Raw genomic sequence first — 14,188 nt, 5'->3', positions numbered from 1 at the left:
TACTGAGTCATCCTCACATGCATTGTATGAGTTATTCAGAGTCAAGGGTCACCAGGGGAGCAAGAAGCAGTGAAATTGATAAGACACTGGGGCCCTTGATTGCATTTTAATATTTTTATGTATTTAATGGATTTTATAAGAGTTTTAAAGGATGTTTCTTTAACTTTAAAATTGCTTCAAAATCACTAGTTCATGGTGAATTCTTTAAATCTCATTGTTTCCCTAATATTAGGAGACATCTTTTTTGGCTGAGTGAATGGAAGTTGTATTGGTGCTGAAAGGACTGGACAATATAGAATGGGAAATTTAAGAATATATCTATAAAAAGTGGAATTTCTATTTTTAAGATTTATTAATTTGAAAGAGAGAGTGCACGCACGAGCAGGGGGAGGGGCAGAGGGAAAGCATCTCAGACAGACTCCTTGCTGAGCATGGAAACTGAAGCAGGGCTCTATCCCACAACCCTGGGATCATGACCTGAGCCGAAATGAAGAGACAGATGCTTAACTGACTGAGCCACCCAGGCACCCCTCAAGTAAAATTTCTAAGTCATGAGCTTACAGCTTACAAAGCATTTTCATAGGCAGTATATCAGTTTTTTATGTAAAATCATCTCGTGGTAATGTGATACCCCTATTTTATGGATGAGAGTAAGAAAGGTTAGTGACTAGTCACCCACTACATGGAAAAGTTGGAATTCAAAGCTCAGACTTGACATTACAAGTTTGGTTTTCTCCCCACTATCCATCCTGATACAGTCCTGATTGTAGGCCTGGAAAGGTTTAGTATTGAGAGGTTTGGAGCAACTAGAGAGAGGTATGTATAGTGTTAAAAGAATCATTCAAGTTTTGCTAAGTACTTAATATATGCTAAAGTCCTTGGTGATTGAGAATAAGAAGATAAATAAAACTTGGTTCCAGGTCTTAAGAAACTTTCAAAAGGAAAAGAGGTTTGCTATTGTCTTATTTAACATAATTTGCTAGGCTGTTTTGACCTTGGTTTGGTGCTTTCTGACAGAGACCAGATGGAGGAAATATAGATGCTACATATCTTTGAAAAGCTGGGCATCATAATCAGACTTTCTTTTTATCATCTACTTTTTTTTTTATTAAAGATTTTATTTTATTTGACAGAGAGAGATCACAAGTAGGCAGAGAGGCAGTGGGGGAAGCAGGCTCCCCGCTGAGCAGAGAGCCTGATGCAGGGCTCGATCTCAGGACTCCCAAGACCATGACCTGAGCTGAAGGCAGAGGCTAAACCCACTGAGCCACCCAGGTGTCCCATCACCTACTTTTAAAAATTGAGATATAATTCAGATACCAGAAAGTCCAATTTTTAAAAATAAGCAATTCAACATTTTTAGTATATGTACAAGATTGTGAACCATTACCACTACTTCTATAACATTTTTATTACCCCAAAAGACTGTCCATTAGCAATCACATTTCCCTCTTTCCCAGTCTCCGGAAACCATTAATTTACTTTATGTTTCTATGGTTTTGCCTCTTCTAGACATTTTGCATGTGTGGAATTATATAATATATGGCCTTTTGTGTCTGGCTTCTTTCACTTAGCAGTGTTTTATAGGTCCATCCTTGTTGTAACCTGCATCAGTACTTATTAATTCCTTTTTATGGGTGAATACTCACCCATAAAAAGGAGTATTGTATGGGTGAGTATTGTATTGTATAGATATGCCACATTTGTTCATGGGCTCATCAGTTGTGGGCATTTGGGTTTCCACTTTTGGCTGGTAAGGAATAATGCTATGAACTTATTTATACAGGTTTTTGTATGAGCACAGGTTTTTGGTTCTCTGTGGTAAATTTCTAGGAGTGAAATTACTGTGTCTTATATTGTGTAAGTTTTTGAGGAACTGCCAAACTTTTCCACAGTGGATGCACCATTTTACGTTCCCACCAACAGTGTGTGAGGATTTCAGTTTCTACACATTCTTACCAACACCTGTTACTGTCATGTACTTTTAAAAGTAGAGGTGGTTACCATGAAAGCACAGCTATAGTAGGAAGTAGTTAACTAAACGAACCAAGAACAGAAAGGGAAAGAAACCTGTCCTCTCTTTAAGAATCACTTACTTTCGGGGCGCCTGGGTGGCTCAGAGGGTTAAGGCCTCTGCCTTCGGCTCAGTCATGATCCCAGGGTCCTGCTCATGTGGGGAGCCTGCTTCCCTCCCTCTCTCTCTGCCTGCCTCTCTGGCTACTTGTGATCTCTGTCAAATAAATAAATTTTAAAAATCTTTAAAAAAAAAAAAAAAAGAATCACTGACTTTCTCTCCTATCCCATAGTTGCCATGGTGTAGTAGTAAGAAGCCTGGTGGAGGCTACACAGGAAGTAGACAAGGTAGCATTAACTATGTAATGCAACTCAGAAGTAAATTCAAAGGCAGTTTTGGATATTTGTTGATTTACCTTAATATAGTAGTCATGACAGCCATCCAGGATTAGAAGTTGATCTAAGTAGAATTCTCTCAATGTAACTTGTATTTTATTTTGCTCTACTGTCCATTTCCAGCATAGTGATAATGAATGTTTGTAATTTATACCTTGAGGTGATAGATAATGAACCCGAATATGTTTTGAATTCATAAACGAATATTAGATTCTGTTCAGATTACATTATAATAAATAGATCTAATGTTCTTTTTTTTTTAAAGATTGTATTGAGAGAAAGTGTGTGTGAGTGGGTTGGAGGGAGCAGAGGGAAAGGGAGAGAAAATCTTAAGCAGACTCCAAACTAAGTGCAGAGCCTGACAGAGGACTCAATTCCGAGACCCTGAGGTCATGACCCTTGCCATAATCAAGAGTTGGATGCTTAACTGACTGAGCCACCCAGGTGCCCTGATAGATATATATTCTAATGGTTTATTCTTTATAAAGAATTTTTCGTATTTGGCATATGTAGTAACTATTTATCTGGATACTGTATTGGATATTATGAAGTTTTGGGGAAACTATGTATTTCTGATATTCATATGTAAACTTAAATGTTGTGGGGAACCTATTTCTGCACTGTGCTCTTAGTACTAACTAAATGAATCAGTCTTTTCTCCCCATCTTTACCAGTTTGATAGGTAAAACAATATTCTTGATTTCTTTTATTTGTTTGCACGGTTGCCTTTTCTTAGGTTCAGTGATGATTTGTATTTCTTCTCTGGCTTGTCTTTTTCCTTTTAGTTCATAGAAGTTAGTTATATAACACATGTTCAAAGAACATTGAATTAATCAATAAGTGAATTAATGTTTTTCCAGTTAGAATTTTTTTTTCTAGTTAGACTTATAACTTTATTAATGCTGACTCTTTACCCATGTCTAGTGAAACCTGGGAGTGAATGTGTCAGCTAGCATTTCCTTATTGGGGGCTGAAGTGATGTCATGGGGGCCCTTTTACGTACTTCCAGTTTGCCTCTTCAGAATCTGTCCACTCTTCTTGCCTTAGGCCTATCTATCTGGCCAGAGATACAAATTGCAGGTAAAGTATAGGAACTGGTGATAGAGTTCTAGGTAACCTGGGACTTTCATGTCTTTTTTTTTTTTTTAAGATTTTTTTTATTCGACAGAGATCACAAGTAGGGAGAGAGGTGGGGGGAAGCAGGCAGAGAGCCCAATGCAGGCCTTAATTCCAGGACCCTGAGACCATGACCTGAGTCGAAGGCAGAGGCTCTACCCAGGTGCCCCTCATGTCTGTTTTAAATCATCCCCTTCTCCTTTGTGTTTAGGTGTGACATTGTCCAGCTTCCATCTGTGGCCCATATTAGGAGCTCCCCCTCTTTAGAAACCCTCCACTTGATTAGTTGCAGCTAGGAATTTTCCTATAGTTATAGCTTACAAGTGAATTCTTGGCCAACAGCTGTGATCACCAGCCAGGCACAACTCCTGATATTCCTTAATTGCCCTCCAATGAGCTCACTGCCTGCTATTACCTTCAGCCCTTTATGTTTCTAACATGAGGGTTTTTTTTTTTTTTTAAGATTTTATTTATTTATTTGACAGAGAGAGATCACAAGTAGATGGAGAGGCAGGCAGAGAGAGAGATAGAGGGAAGCAGGCTCCCTGCTGAGCAGAGAGCCCTGTGTGGGACTCGATCCCAGGACCCTGAGATCATGACCTGAGCCGAAGGCAGCGGCTTAACCCACTGAGCCACCCAGGCACCCCTAACATGAGGGGTTTTAAGGGCTTTAATGAGAAAGGCTTATTTACTTTTCAGAGGAGTCCTCCCTTGCCTGTGATATATTGTGACCTACTTTATTTCAATCATTTTTCTATCAATCCAGTTCTACCTTGCTATATTTCTATAATTTTCTTTATAGTTTCCACTTTGATGACATCCTTTCCTGTTTTTATAACCATGAAATCAGTGTAATTTTGAGAGGAAAGGAGAGCAAAAAGTAAATGTATGTGTTCAGTTTTCTGTCTTGAATAAGAAGTAGATTTGCATAAAAGGAAATCTGCTTTTAGTGGGAGAGAAGCTTAAAGGGGCAAGTATGGGCACAAGTTAGACCATATTCAAGATTGGCATTATTTAGGAGTAGTTTGACCGTCTCTTAAGGAGTAGTGTAAAATTTTTCCTAAGGTAATTTTCATAATTAAATAGTATTTACTATTTCTTGCATAAATATTTCCTATTTCATCATTACAGTTCTTCAGTGTAGTGGGAGGTTTTAAAGAGGAAGCTGATGTTTAGGATGCTTGGTCCTCTGGCTTTAACCTACCACTTTGCCTGTAAGTGAGAAAACGGCTCAGTTCTTCTGTGGGCTGCCCCAGGTTATAAGGGGGCATTATATCCCAGGCTGAGGGCCTTAATTTGAGTCTAAAATCTTTCTGTTTTTTATTTTTTATTTACTTTATTTTTAAAAAGATTTTATTTATTTATTTAACAGATCACAAGCAGGCAGGGAGGCAGGCAGAAGGTGGGGGGAAGCAGGCTCCCTGCTGAGCAGAGAACTCATTGTGGGGCTTGATCCCAGGACCCTGAAATCATGACCCGAGCTGAAGACAGAGTCTCAGCCCACTGTGCCACCCAGGCACCCCACGTGTTTCTTAAAGTGTTCAGGTTAGGCACTGACGTGATTAAATTTCTGTTCAGGTGGTGATTCTGGCACCTGAAATAAAGAAATAAAGAAAGGAAGACCAGATGGAGAAGGATGCTGATAAATAGGGTTCTTCATCAGCTTTGAGAAAAAGCAAGAGTCAGTGTGTCAAAGCGATTTTATTTTCATAGAAGAGCATGAAGGATTTAGTGAATTGTTAGGTTTTGTCTTGAACTGCCCCAGGTATTTGCTGAAAAGTATTAATTATAACTTTGTTCACAAAAACTTATAAACTATGTGGGTCCTCAGGAGAGGCTAAGAAAGCAACAAGTAAGCCAGTTTGATCAAATGATCTGTTTGTTAGTAACTGTAAACATAAGCAGTTATACTAATGAAATTAATAACTTCTCCTCTGCTTTAATCAAAGCAAATTTATCATTCATTCTTTCTTTTTAGTTGGAAGATGCTGGTTCAAGTAGTTTAGATAATCTACTAAGTAGATACATCTCAGGCAGTCACCTACCCCCACAGCCTACAAGCACCATGAATCCCTCCCCAGGACCCTCTGCCCTGTCTCCAGGATCATCAGGTAAAGCCATCAAAGGCACTGGCTCGTTTCTTTTGTTACAGCTGACCCTTGAAAAACACGGGTTTGAACTGCACAGGTCCACATATACGTGGATTCTTTTCAGAGATTGCACTATTGTAAGTGTATTTTCTCTTTCTTACGGTTTTTTTTAATAACATTTTCTTTAGCTTTACTGTAAGATTACAGAATGTAATATACATACCATGCAAAATATCTGTTAATTGACTGTTTATATTATCCTAAGGCTTCTGGTCAACAGTAGGCTTATCAGTAAAGTTTTTAGGGAGTCAAAAGTTATATGTGATTTTTGCACAATTGGGGGGTAGGTCAATGCCCCTAACTCTAACATTGTTTAAGGGTCAACTGTATATGTATTAGGTTCTCCAGAAAAACAGAACCAATAGGAGGGGTGTGTGTGTAGAGAGAGATTTTAAGAAATTGGCTCACAGGATTGTTAGGACTGGCAAGCTATAGGGCAGGTTAACAGGCTGAAGACCCAGGGCAAAGTAAATGTTACAGGCTTGAGTCTGGAGGCAGAATTTCTTCTTCTGGGGACCTCAGTCCTTTCTCTTAAGGTCTTCACCTGATTGGATGAGATCCACGCACACTGTGGAGCTTAATTGGTTTAGGCAGAAACTCAAGTGATTAAAATGTTAATCACATCTAAAGATACCTTCACAGTAACATCTAGACTGGTGTTTGGACGAAAAATCAATTCTAGCCAAATTGATACACAAATTAATATACTCAAATCATACTTTTTTTTTGATGGCTCTTTCTAACTATATTTCTTCAAATACAGTTGACCGTTTTCAGCTAACTGAAGTAATATATGTATCTGTAGTATACACTGTTCAGAGCTGTTAATTACCCCTCCCTCAACCCCCAGCTGTTTTCACATTCTTTGCTAGGTATGTAGATGCATTTGCTTGTATTTTACGATACAGATGGGCAGTTGAAGAGTTCTTTAGTTTCACCCCATATTTATGACTTATAAGATATTGAAAAAATTAAAAAGTTGAGGAAAGAAAAGTAAATTTTCAAATTGCAATTTTAAAACAAAAACTTAAATTTACTGGCAACTATTAAAGTTATGATTAATCAACTCTATGAGATACAAATCTCTTCCAAAACCCGGTTGTTTTGTTGACCCTTTTATGAATGAATGATTAAAGCAACTCTGAACAGATTGACAGTGCAGAAGTGCTTATGGGGTTTATTTTTTTTGGTTTCAATTAAATGTAACTTACTTCTTACTGAAACAGACCACCTCATTATTTCTTGAGTAAAAATAGTTCAAATTTAGATGTCTTTCATGAGATGCACCATTAATATGATTTTTAGTTGTAGAATTTTTAAAGTTTAATATAATTAATCCAGGACTTCTAAAAGAATGAGTAATTACTGGGACTCTAAGTAGGAGATTTACCAGATGGCTTGTGGCAAGATGGCACATAGCTTTCTCTTGACTTGGTAGTTCTCATTGATTGGATAGTGTTGCTCTGAGGAGGATTCTGTCTGGGCTCAGGTGACAGAAAATGGTTGATGCCTGCCCTGCCAAGGGTTATACATGCCATCCCTGATTTTGACACTAAGCCTAGGTCTGATTTCCAAGAATTGCTAAATTACATTATAGTCATCTTTAATTCTATAAATACTAGGTGGAATTCTGAATATTCTTATCTGCATTGATACTCATTTTGATGTATTATTTTCTAGGTTTATCCAATTCTCACACACCTGTGAGACCCCCTAGTACCTCTAGTACTGGCAGTCGAGGCAGGTGAGTATTAACATTATTAGTAGTTTTTTTTCCCCCTTAAGAAAAATTTTGAGGGGCGCCTGGGTGGCTCAGTGGGTTAAGCCGCTGCCTTCGGCTCAGGGTCCTGGGATCGAGTCCCGCATTGGGCTCTCTGCTCAGCAGGGAGCCTGCTTCCCTCTCTCTCTCTCTCTCTCTGCCTGCCTCTCCATCTACTTGTGATTTCTCTCTGTCAAATAAATAAATAAAATTTAAAAAAAAAAAAAAAGAAAGAAAGAAAAATTTTGAACATGTATTTTAAAAAGTAGAAAATTACCTTGAACTCTTACGCTTATCACCTGGCTTCAACAATTACCAAGTTATAGCCTCCTTTGTGTACCCATACATTCCTCCCTGGTCTGGATTATTTTGAACCATTGCTATCTGCAGATATATTGACATCAAAATCTGTTTATATGTTGAAGAAATATATTGTTTCCCATACAGAGTTTTCCCCACCTTGTCATTTAAATATAGTATGTGCTATTTTTTTCCTCAGTGTTGGTAATTTTGATCAGGGGGAAGGTGAGGCAAGAAGAACACTTCATTGATGGTGGCATGTACGTCCATCAGGGGCACCTAACATTTGGCGGTTTTTGTTTGTGACAGCCACCATTAATTGATCTTTGCCTAGCTCTTTTTTTTTTTTTCCCAACTAGTTGAAAAATAGTGGTATTTTAATTATTGTGTTATTCCTTTTCGTGTACCAATTTAGAATATCTCTAGAAAGAGAAACTTTTTTGTTACTGGCTATTTGGTTATAGGACAGGCGAAGAGATTCTTTCTCTTTATTTCTGTTTGTATAATCGTTGATTCCCAGCACCTTCCAACAGGGACCAGTGAGTTTTTATTATCTCCTGAACTCATATATTTAAACATTTTATATATTACTAACTATTAAGGATGCTATTTTTACTGAAGGGTTATATTGTTCAATCTTTGGCCTATCAGAGCTTTTTCAGTTTGGCTTCCTAGGCCTTTGGTAATAACCCCAGTAAGTCTTAGAAAGCTTCCTTATTTCTTGTTCTGAAATGATGTTTCAGATTTGTCTTAACATATTTCCTGCCTCAGGCCTAGAGCCCACCATTTTTCTTAGAAATGGTTGTATTAGTGAGGAAATAGTGCTTGGAGACAGTCTTCTGGGCACTAGGGACACTAGCTGCTGCTGAGTTGTTTGTTGTGCCTTTTTGGTGAACATAGCTAAGAGATGGGATGATATTGGAGTGTATTGACATAAGATAGAATCAGTGTGTAAATGTTGCCTGACTTTTATACTTTAGTTTGAATAACTTAGTATGATGCAGGAAAGATTTACGCTACATTTTTTTTTTTTAATTTGGGTTTTTGTCCATTTTGAAGACTAGTGCTATTAAATACTTGCTTGACTTTTTAATTATACCTTAAATAAATAATCAGTACTTTGAAAAGAAAAGTACTTTGAGTACTTGAGTAATTGAGTGAAAAGGTATTCATTCTCAGTAGCACTACAGTCTTAGCAGTTACTCACTTCTCTCGGCAGTGGTTTTGCTTTGTGGTCTAGATAGAACTGATTAGTCATAGACCTGTCCTCTTAACCTATCATTTTGTTGATTCAAATAAGGATATGCTGGGTTGTTGACTACTTGTTATTCTCTTCTCCCAATTTCCTGTCCTCAAAAGCTAAAATAGAGTTTACTTTCAGGAGGCTTCATGAACTATTATTAATGCTGTTTTCTTTATTAGTTTGGGGGCAGAGAAGAATCGAAATTACTTTTATAGAGAAAAACAATTGCTAACATTCTATATTAACTAGTCTGGGAAAATGGTTATTTACTGGATTTCTTTAATGACTTAGTATAAGTGCCTCACACCATAAAAATGTTTTTAGGGTCTTCTGAAAGTTTTATACACGTTTTAAATTTTTTAAAATTTATTTGACAGACAGAGATCACAGGTAGGCAGAGAGGCAGGCAGAGAGAGAGGAGGAAGCAGGCTCCCTGCTGAGCAGAGAGCCTGATGCGGGGCTCGATCCCAGGACCCTGGGATCATGACCTGAGCTGAAGGCAGAGGCATTAACCCACTGAGCCACCCAGGTGCCCCTGATCTACGTTTTTAAAGAATTTGAAGCTATGCTTATATCACACTTCTTTTACCTGCATTATAAGGTGTCTTTATCTTCTCGAAAGTTGGTTCTTTTCACTTTAATGAATATTACCTTTCATATAATTGATTTTATGTATATTATACAAGCACATTTGACTTTTTAAATTGTTTTTTATTAGCTGTGGGTCATCAGGAAGAACTGCTGAGAAGACAGGTCTTAGTTTCAAGTCTGATCAAGTGAAGGTCAAGCAAGAACCTGGGACTGAAGATGAAGTATGTAGCTTTTCAGGAGCTGTGAAACAAGAAAAGACAGAGGACGGCAGGAGGAGTGCCTGCATGGTAAGCTCCCACTAGAGCCTGTCAGGGATTCAAGGAGGCCATTTCATGGATTCTTCCATCTCTGCATATTAGACTGAATAGTGGTTCTACGGACACTTACTTATTTTTGGATATTTATGTCTGTTATAATCCAAATCTCTCTGTAATTCAAGTTTTTCATCTAAGTGTCAGCTGTAATTTGTCATAAAATGTTTAATTGTATTAAGGATTCATTTTGAAATGATCTTTTAGTTTGTTATTGGTCAGTATTTTTGCCATGATTCTAAATTGGGTTCTATTTTGTTTTGACTTCATTAGTCATCTCAACAGTCTCAGGCCACAAAAGATCCTTTACTGTTTTCCTGGATCTGTGAGTTCAGGATTGGGACTGCTGATGTGAAAGAAGTTTAATGATCAAAGAGTGGTGTGATGGGAAGATTGCCTTTGGCTTATGAATTATTAACCATTTAAGAGTTTTTCAGGTAGAACATTTTATAAAATTTATAATACAGAATGAAGGAAGGCCTCCTATTCCTCCTCCTGTGCTGACACCCCCCACTCTCCAGCAGTAAATTTTGATCTTGTTTTTTTCTTCCTGCCCAGGCGTGGGTGTCATTTTATACTTGGTTAGCGTATAGACATTTCAGGTTGGAGTATTAGCATATATAACACAGTATATGTACATTTGAGAGCAAAGGGATTTAGTCTTGTATTTGGATTAGTGTCCCATCATCCAATATCTGATTTAGAAAGTGCTTGCAGAAAACTGGGTGCAGAAGGGTGGTGAAAGATTTCTTTACCATTTTCACAATCTTCTTACTTTAGTAAAATGATGATAGGTAGGCAAAATAACATTTCTTAAAAGCTGTGCAACAGATTCTTGGGTGAAAAATAGGGTATCATAATCAGCTCTTTGTAGGAAAAGTATAACCCTATGCTCACTTTACAATCAGTGTGTTTAACAGTTTGATTAATTTTCTTATTATCCAAATGAACCAATATTAGAGTGTGCTATAAAATCATAAATTAACATGCCTAATAATTTTGGATTTATTTTCTTTCCTTTCTGTCACTAGTGTCATTTCCAAATTAATTTTAAGTTATGTATATGTGTATTGACATAATTCTTAAGTTACACGCACACTGCATACACTAAGGATTAAATGATTGTTTAAGAATTTGTCCTCGTTTTGTTTTAGTTGAGCAGTCCTGAGAGTAGCTTGACACCACCTCTTTCAACCAACCTGCATCTAGAGAGTGAGTTGGATGCATTAGCAAGCCTGGAAAACCATGTGAAAACTGAACCTGCAGATACAAATGAAAGCTGCAAACAGTCAGGGCTCAGCAGCCTTGTTAATGGAAAGTCCCCAATTCGAAGCCTCATACACAGGTCGTCAAGGATTGGAGGAGATGGCAGTAGCAAAGATGATGATCCAAATGAAGACTGGTGTGCTGTCTGCCAAAATGGAGGGGATCTCTTGTGCTGTGAAAAATGTCCAAAGGTCTTTCATCTAACTTGTCATGTTCCAACACTTCTTAGCTTTCCAAGGTACCAGTGAAATAGTTGATTTTTTTGTGCTTGTTTATTTTTATAGGCTAAAATACAAACAAAATTGTCCCTGCAGATGGCCTTCCTAACCATCGCATACTGTTTCTGTAAAATAGGGAGCCTGTTATTCCTTTGATAGTACCTTCTAGAGAAACTGATAGCTGAATGGTGAAATGTCCAAGATTTAAGTAGTGTATGAATGGTAAAAAGTAGACTGTTTCCTGGCCTTCAGTTTATACTTAGTATAAGTAAAGTAGATAAAACTCTAAATTATGAGAGAGGTCTGGGGTGTTGGAGAAGTTAGTCAATTTCCTATTGAAGCTGAATTTTTTACCTATTGCCGTCAATCTTAATAGGGTCTACAATAATTTCACTTAAGAATACTATTCGGGGGCGTCTGGGTGGCTCAGTCGGTTAAGCGACTGCCTTCGGCTCAGGTCACGATCCTGGAGTTCAGGGATCAAGTCCCGCATCAGGCTTCCAGCTCCATGGGGAGTCTGCTTCTCCCTCTGACCTCTTCGCCTCTCATGCTCTCTCTTCGCCTCTCAAATAAATAAATAAAATATTTAAAAAAAAAAAAAAAAAGAATACTATTCGGTGGGAGACAGCTCTGTTGTGTCTTACCTAGAACCTATTATTCTGAAGTTTGAAAGCTTTTGAAAGGCATTTTAAATGGAAAAGTACTTTGTAAAAAAGCTTTCACAGCTTGAATATTTTTAGGTATTGCTTCCTCTTGACCCCTGGAAGCAGTTCATTGGTAGTGCCAGCCTGGAGCACTGTGTGCACATTTCTCATTTAACAAGTTGTGTTCGTACTATTTTGTCTCCAGTTGATTTTGTAGACCAGTTTCCCTCTTCCCAAATCCTTACCTCCAAATAACCCTTTTAAGTGACAATAAATAGTGTTCTTGGGAAAGCCCAACTTTTTCCTGCCTGTAGATAAAACATTCACATTTCAGTTGAGTAAATGAAGCAGTGAATTGAGTAAACTGAAGCAATGATTTCAGTTGAGTAAATGCTACCCATTTTGAATAATTCACCCTTTTGGATTAGAAAAATACTGGCTATATAAACAGTGCCAGAATATTTTTCTGAAGAATCATAACTCTTACCTAGGTCTTAAGAGAGGTACAGTCATTTGCCAGAGATGTAACAAGGGCCTTCTTTTATTTTAATCTTTTATAGAAAAAAGCATTGACATTTTAATGTTGTAATTAAGGCTTTTCATATTTTTCTTCCCTTTGGGTAGTAACATCTGCTGGAATGTTAGAATTTTGCCACTGAATGCTTCCTCTCAAAGGCTGATACTTTGGAAGGAATTGGAACTGTTGGAAAAGACTGGGATGGTCTCAAGACTTAGAGTTTCTTTATGGTGGGGGAGAGAAGGGAAGAATTACTGGAAATGAACCATTCTAGAATTTATGGTTTGATGGAAATCCTGATGTAAACAAACTAGACTGAGCAAATTTAAAGGCTAAGGGGTATATGTACATGTGTTTGTATTTATGGAGATATGTGTTCTTGGCTTTTGACTGGCCATGGAGAAGAATTGTTTTATTTTTGGCATATTTAATACATGCCATACCAATATGGGATACCTGAGGAGTTCCGTAACCCATACTCTTTACTTTTCTGTGAGCGTGGGGTCATTGTGAGATAGTAATGGGGTTGACATTCCGTCTTCTGCTGTAAGTACTAACCCTCAACTTGGTGTTATGAAGAGATTGCTTTTGAAATGCAGGGCTACAGTTTTATAAAGTGTTCTAGAAAGTAATTAATTGAAGACCGGGAAAAATTTTGGGAAGCTTTTATCAGACAACTTTGAGATTTGACAAGAATGCAGCCTTTCTTCCCCTCAAAAACCGTGGAAGGAAAGAAAAACTGGAGACTTACTTCCAGAGAACTAGCTTCTCTAGCATGCGTTTTACTATAATTACAGGGACTAATTGCCTGTTTCTCTCTTTAGTGGGGACTGGATATGCACATTTTGCAGAGATATTGGGAAACCAGAAGTTGAATATGATTGTGATAATTTGCAACATAGTAAGAAGGGGAAAACTGCACAAGGGTTAAGCCCCGTGGACCAAAGGGTAAGTGTCATATAAGTTGGATTTATTATTAGGGATTCTGTAGTTGTCTGGCTATACACTGGAGACTTTACATCCAGCTTCCTCATACTTAACATGTCCCAACCAAAAGCATGATTTCAGAAAAACATAAATAATAAGCAAATAACAATGTAAAAACTGCGCTCTTCTCCGGTATTTCCCATCTTTAAATGGTACCACCATTTATTTCTGTTGCACAAGCCTTTCTAGTGAAAGATCAGGAATGACCCTAATACAATTTGCTTACTTGTCCTCACCATCACCTTCTGAGATAGCTATCATGGTGGTTCATCTGCACTGTCATAATAAACTTCACTCAGACTCCCTGAGTTTACTCTTGACTCTTTATACTGTAGTTTTCTGTATTGTATGTAGTATTTTTTTTTTGTAAGATTATAGAGAGCACAATGTGGGGAGGGGCAGAAGAAGAGGGAGGAGAGAATCTGAAGCAGATTCCATGCAGAGCCCAACCCAGAGCTTGATCCCAAAACCCTGAGACCACGACCTCAGCCCAAATCAAGAGTGGGATACCCATCTGACTGAGCCACCCAGGCGCTCCTACATAATATTTTTTAAAAAATATAAACATGTCTGTCACTTCCTGTAATAGCTTTCTGTCATTAAAAATAAAATCCAGGGGCGCCTGGGTGGCTCAGTGGGTTAAGCCTCTGCCTTCGGCTCAGGTCTTAATCTCAGGG

General features: G+C 37.9%; 1 protein-coding gene across 2 annotated transcripts in view; it reads left to right on the top strand.

Moving 5' to 3' along the window:
- Positions 1 to 14,188, top strand: part of TRIM33 (tripartite motif containing 33) — a 114,357-nt gene that overhangs the window by 92,451 nt on the left and 7,718 nt on the right. For both annotated transcript variants that reach the window (XM_059135302.1, XM_059135301.1), the window contains exons 12-16: positions 5,504 to 5,636; positions 7,356 to 7,419; positions 9,696 to 9,855; positions 11,034 to 11,383; positions 13,349 to 13,472. In XM_059135302.1, the coding sequence (XP_058991285.1) occupies positions 5,504 to 5,636; positions 7,356 to 7,419; positions 9,696 to 9,855; positions 11,034 to 11,383; positions 13,349 to 13,472 (831 nt within the window). The remainder of the gene's footprint in view (positions 1 to 5,503; positions 5,637 to 7,355; positions 7,420 to 9,695; positions 9,856 to 11,033; positions 11,384 to 13,348; positions 13,473 to 14,188) is intronic.

The sequence above is a fragment of the Mustela lutreola genome, chromosome 10 (assembly GCF_030435805.1).
Source record: "Mustela lutreola isolate mMusLut2 chromosome 10, mMusLut2.pri, whole genome shotgun sequence".
Lineage (NCBI taxonomy): Eukaryota > Metazoa > Chordata > Mammalia > Carnivora > Mustelidae > Mustela > Mustela lutreola.
The sequence above is the reverse complement of the archived record's forward strand: the minus strand, read 5'-3'. Positions and strand labels throughout refer to the sequence as shown.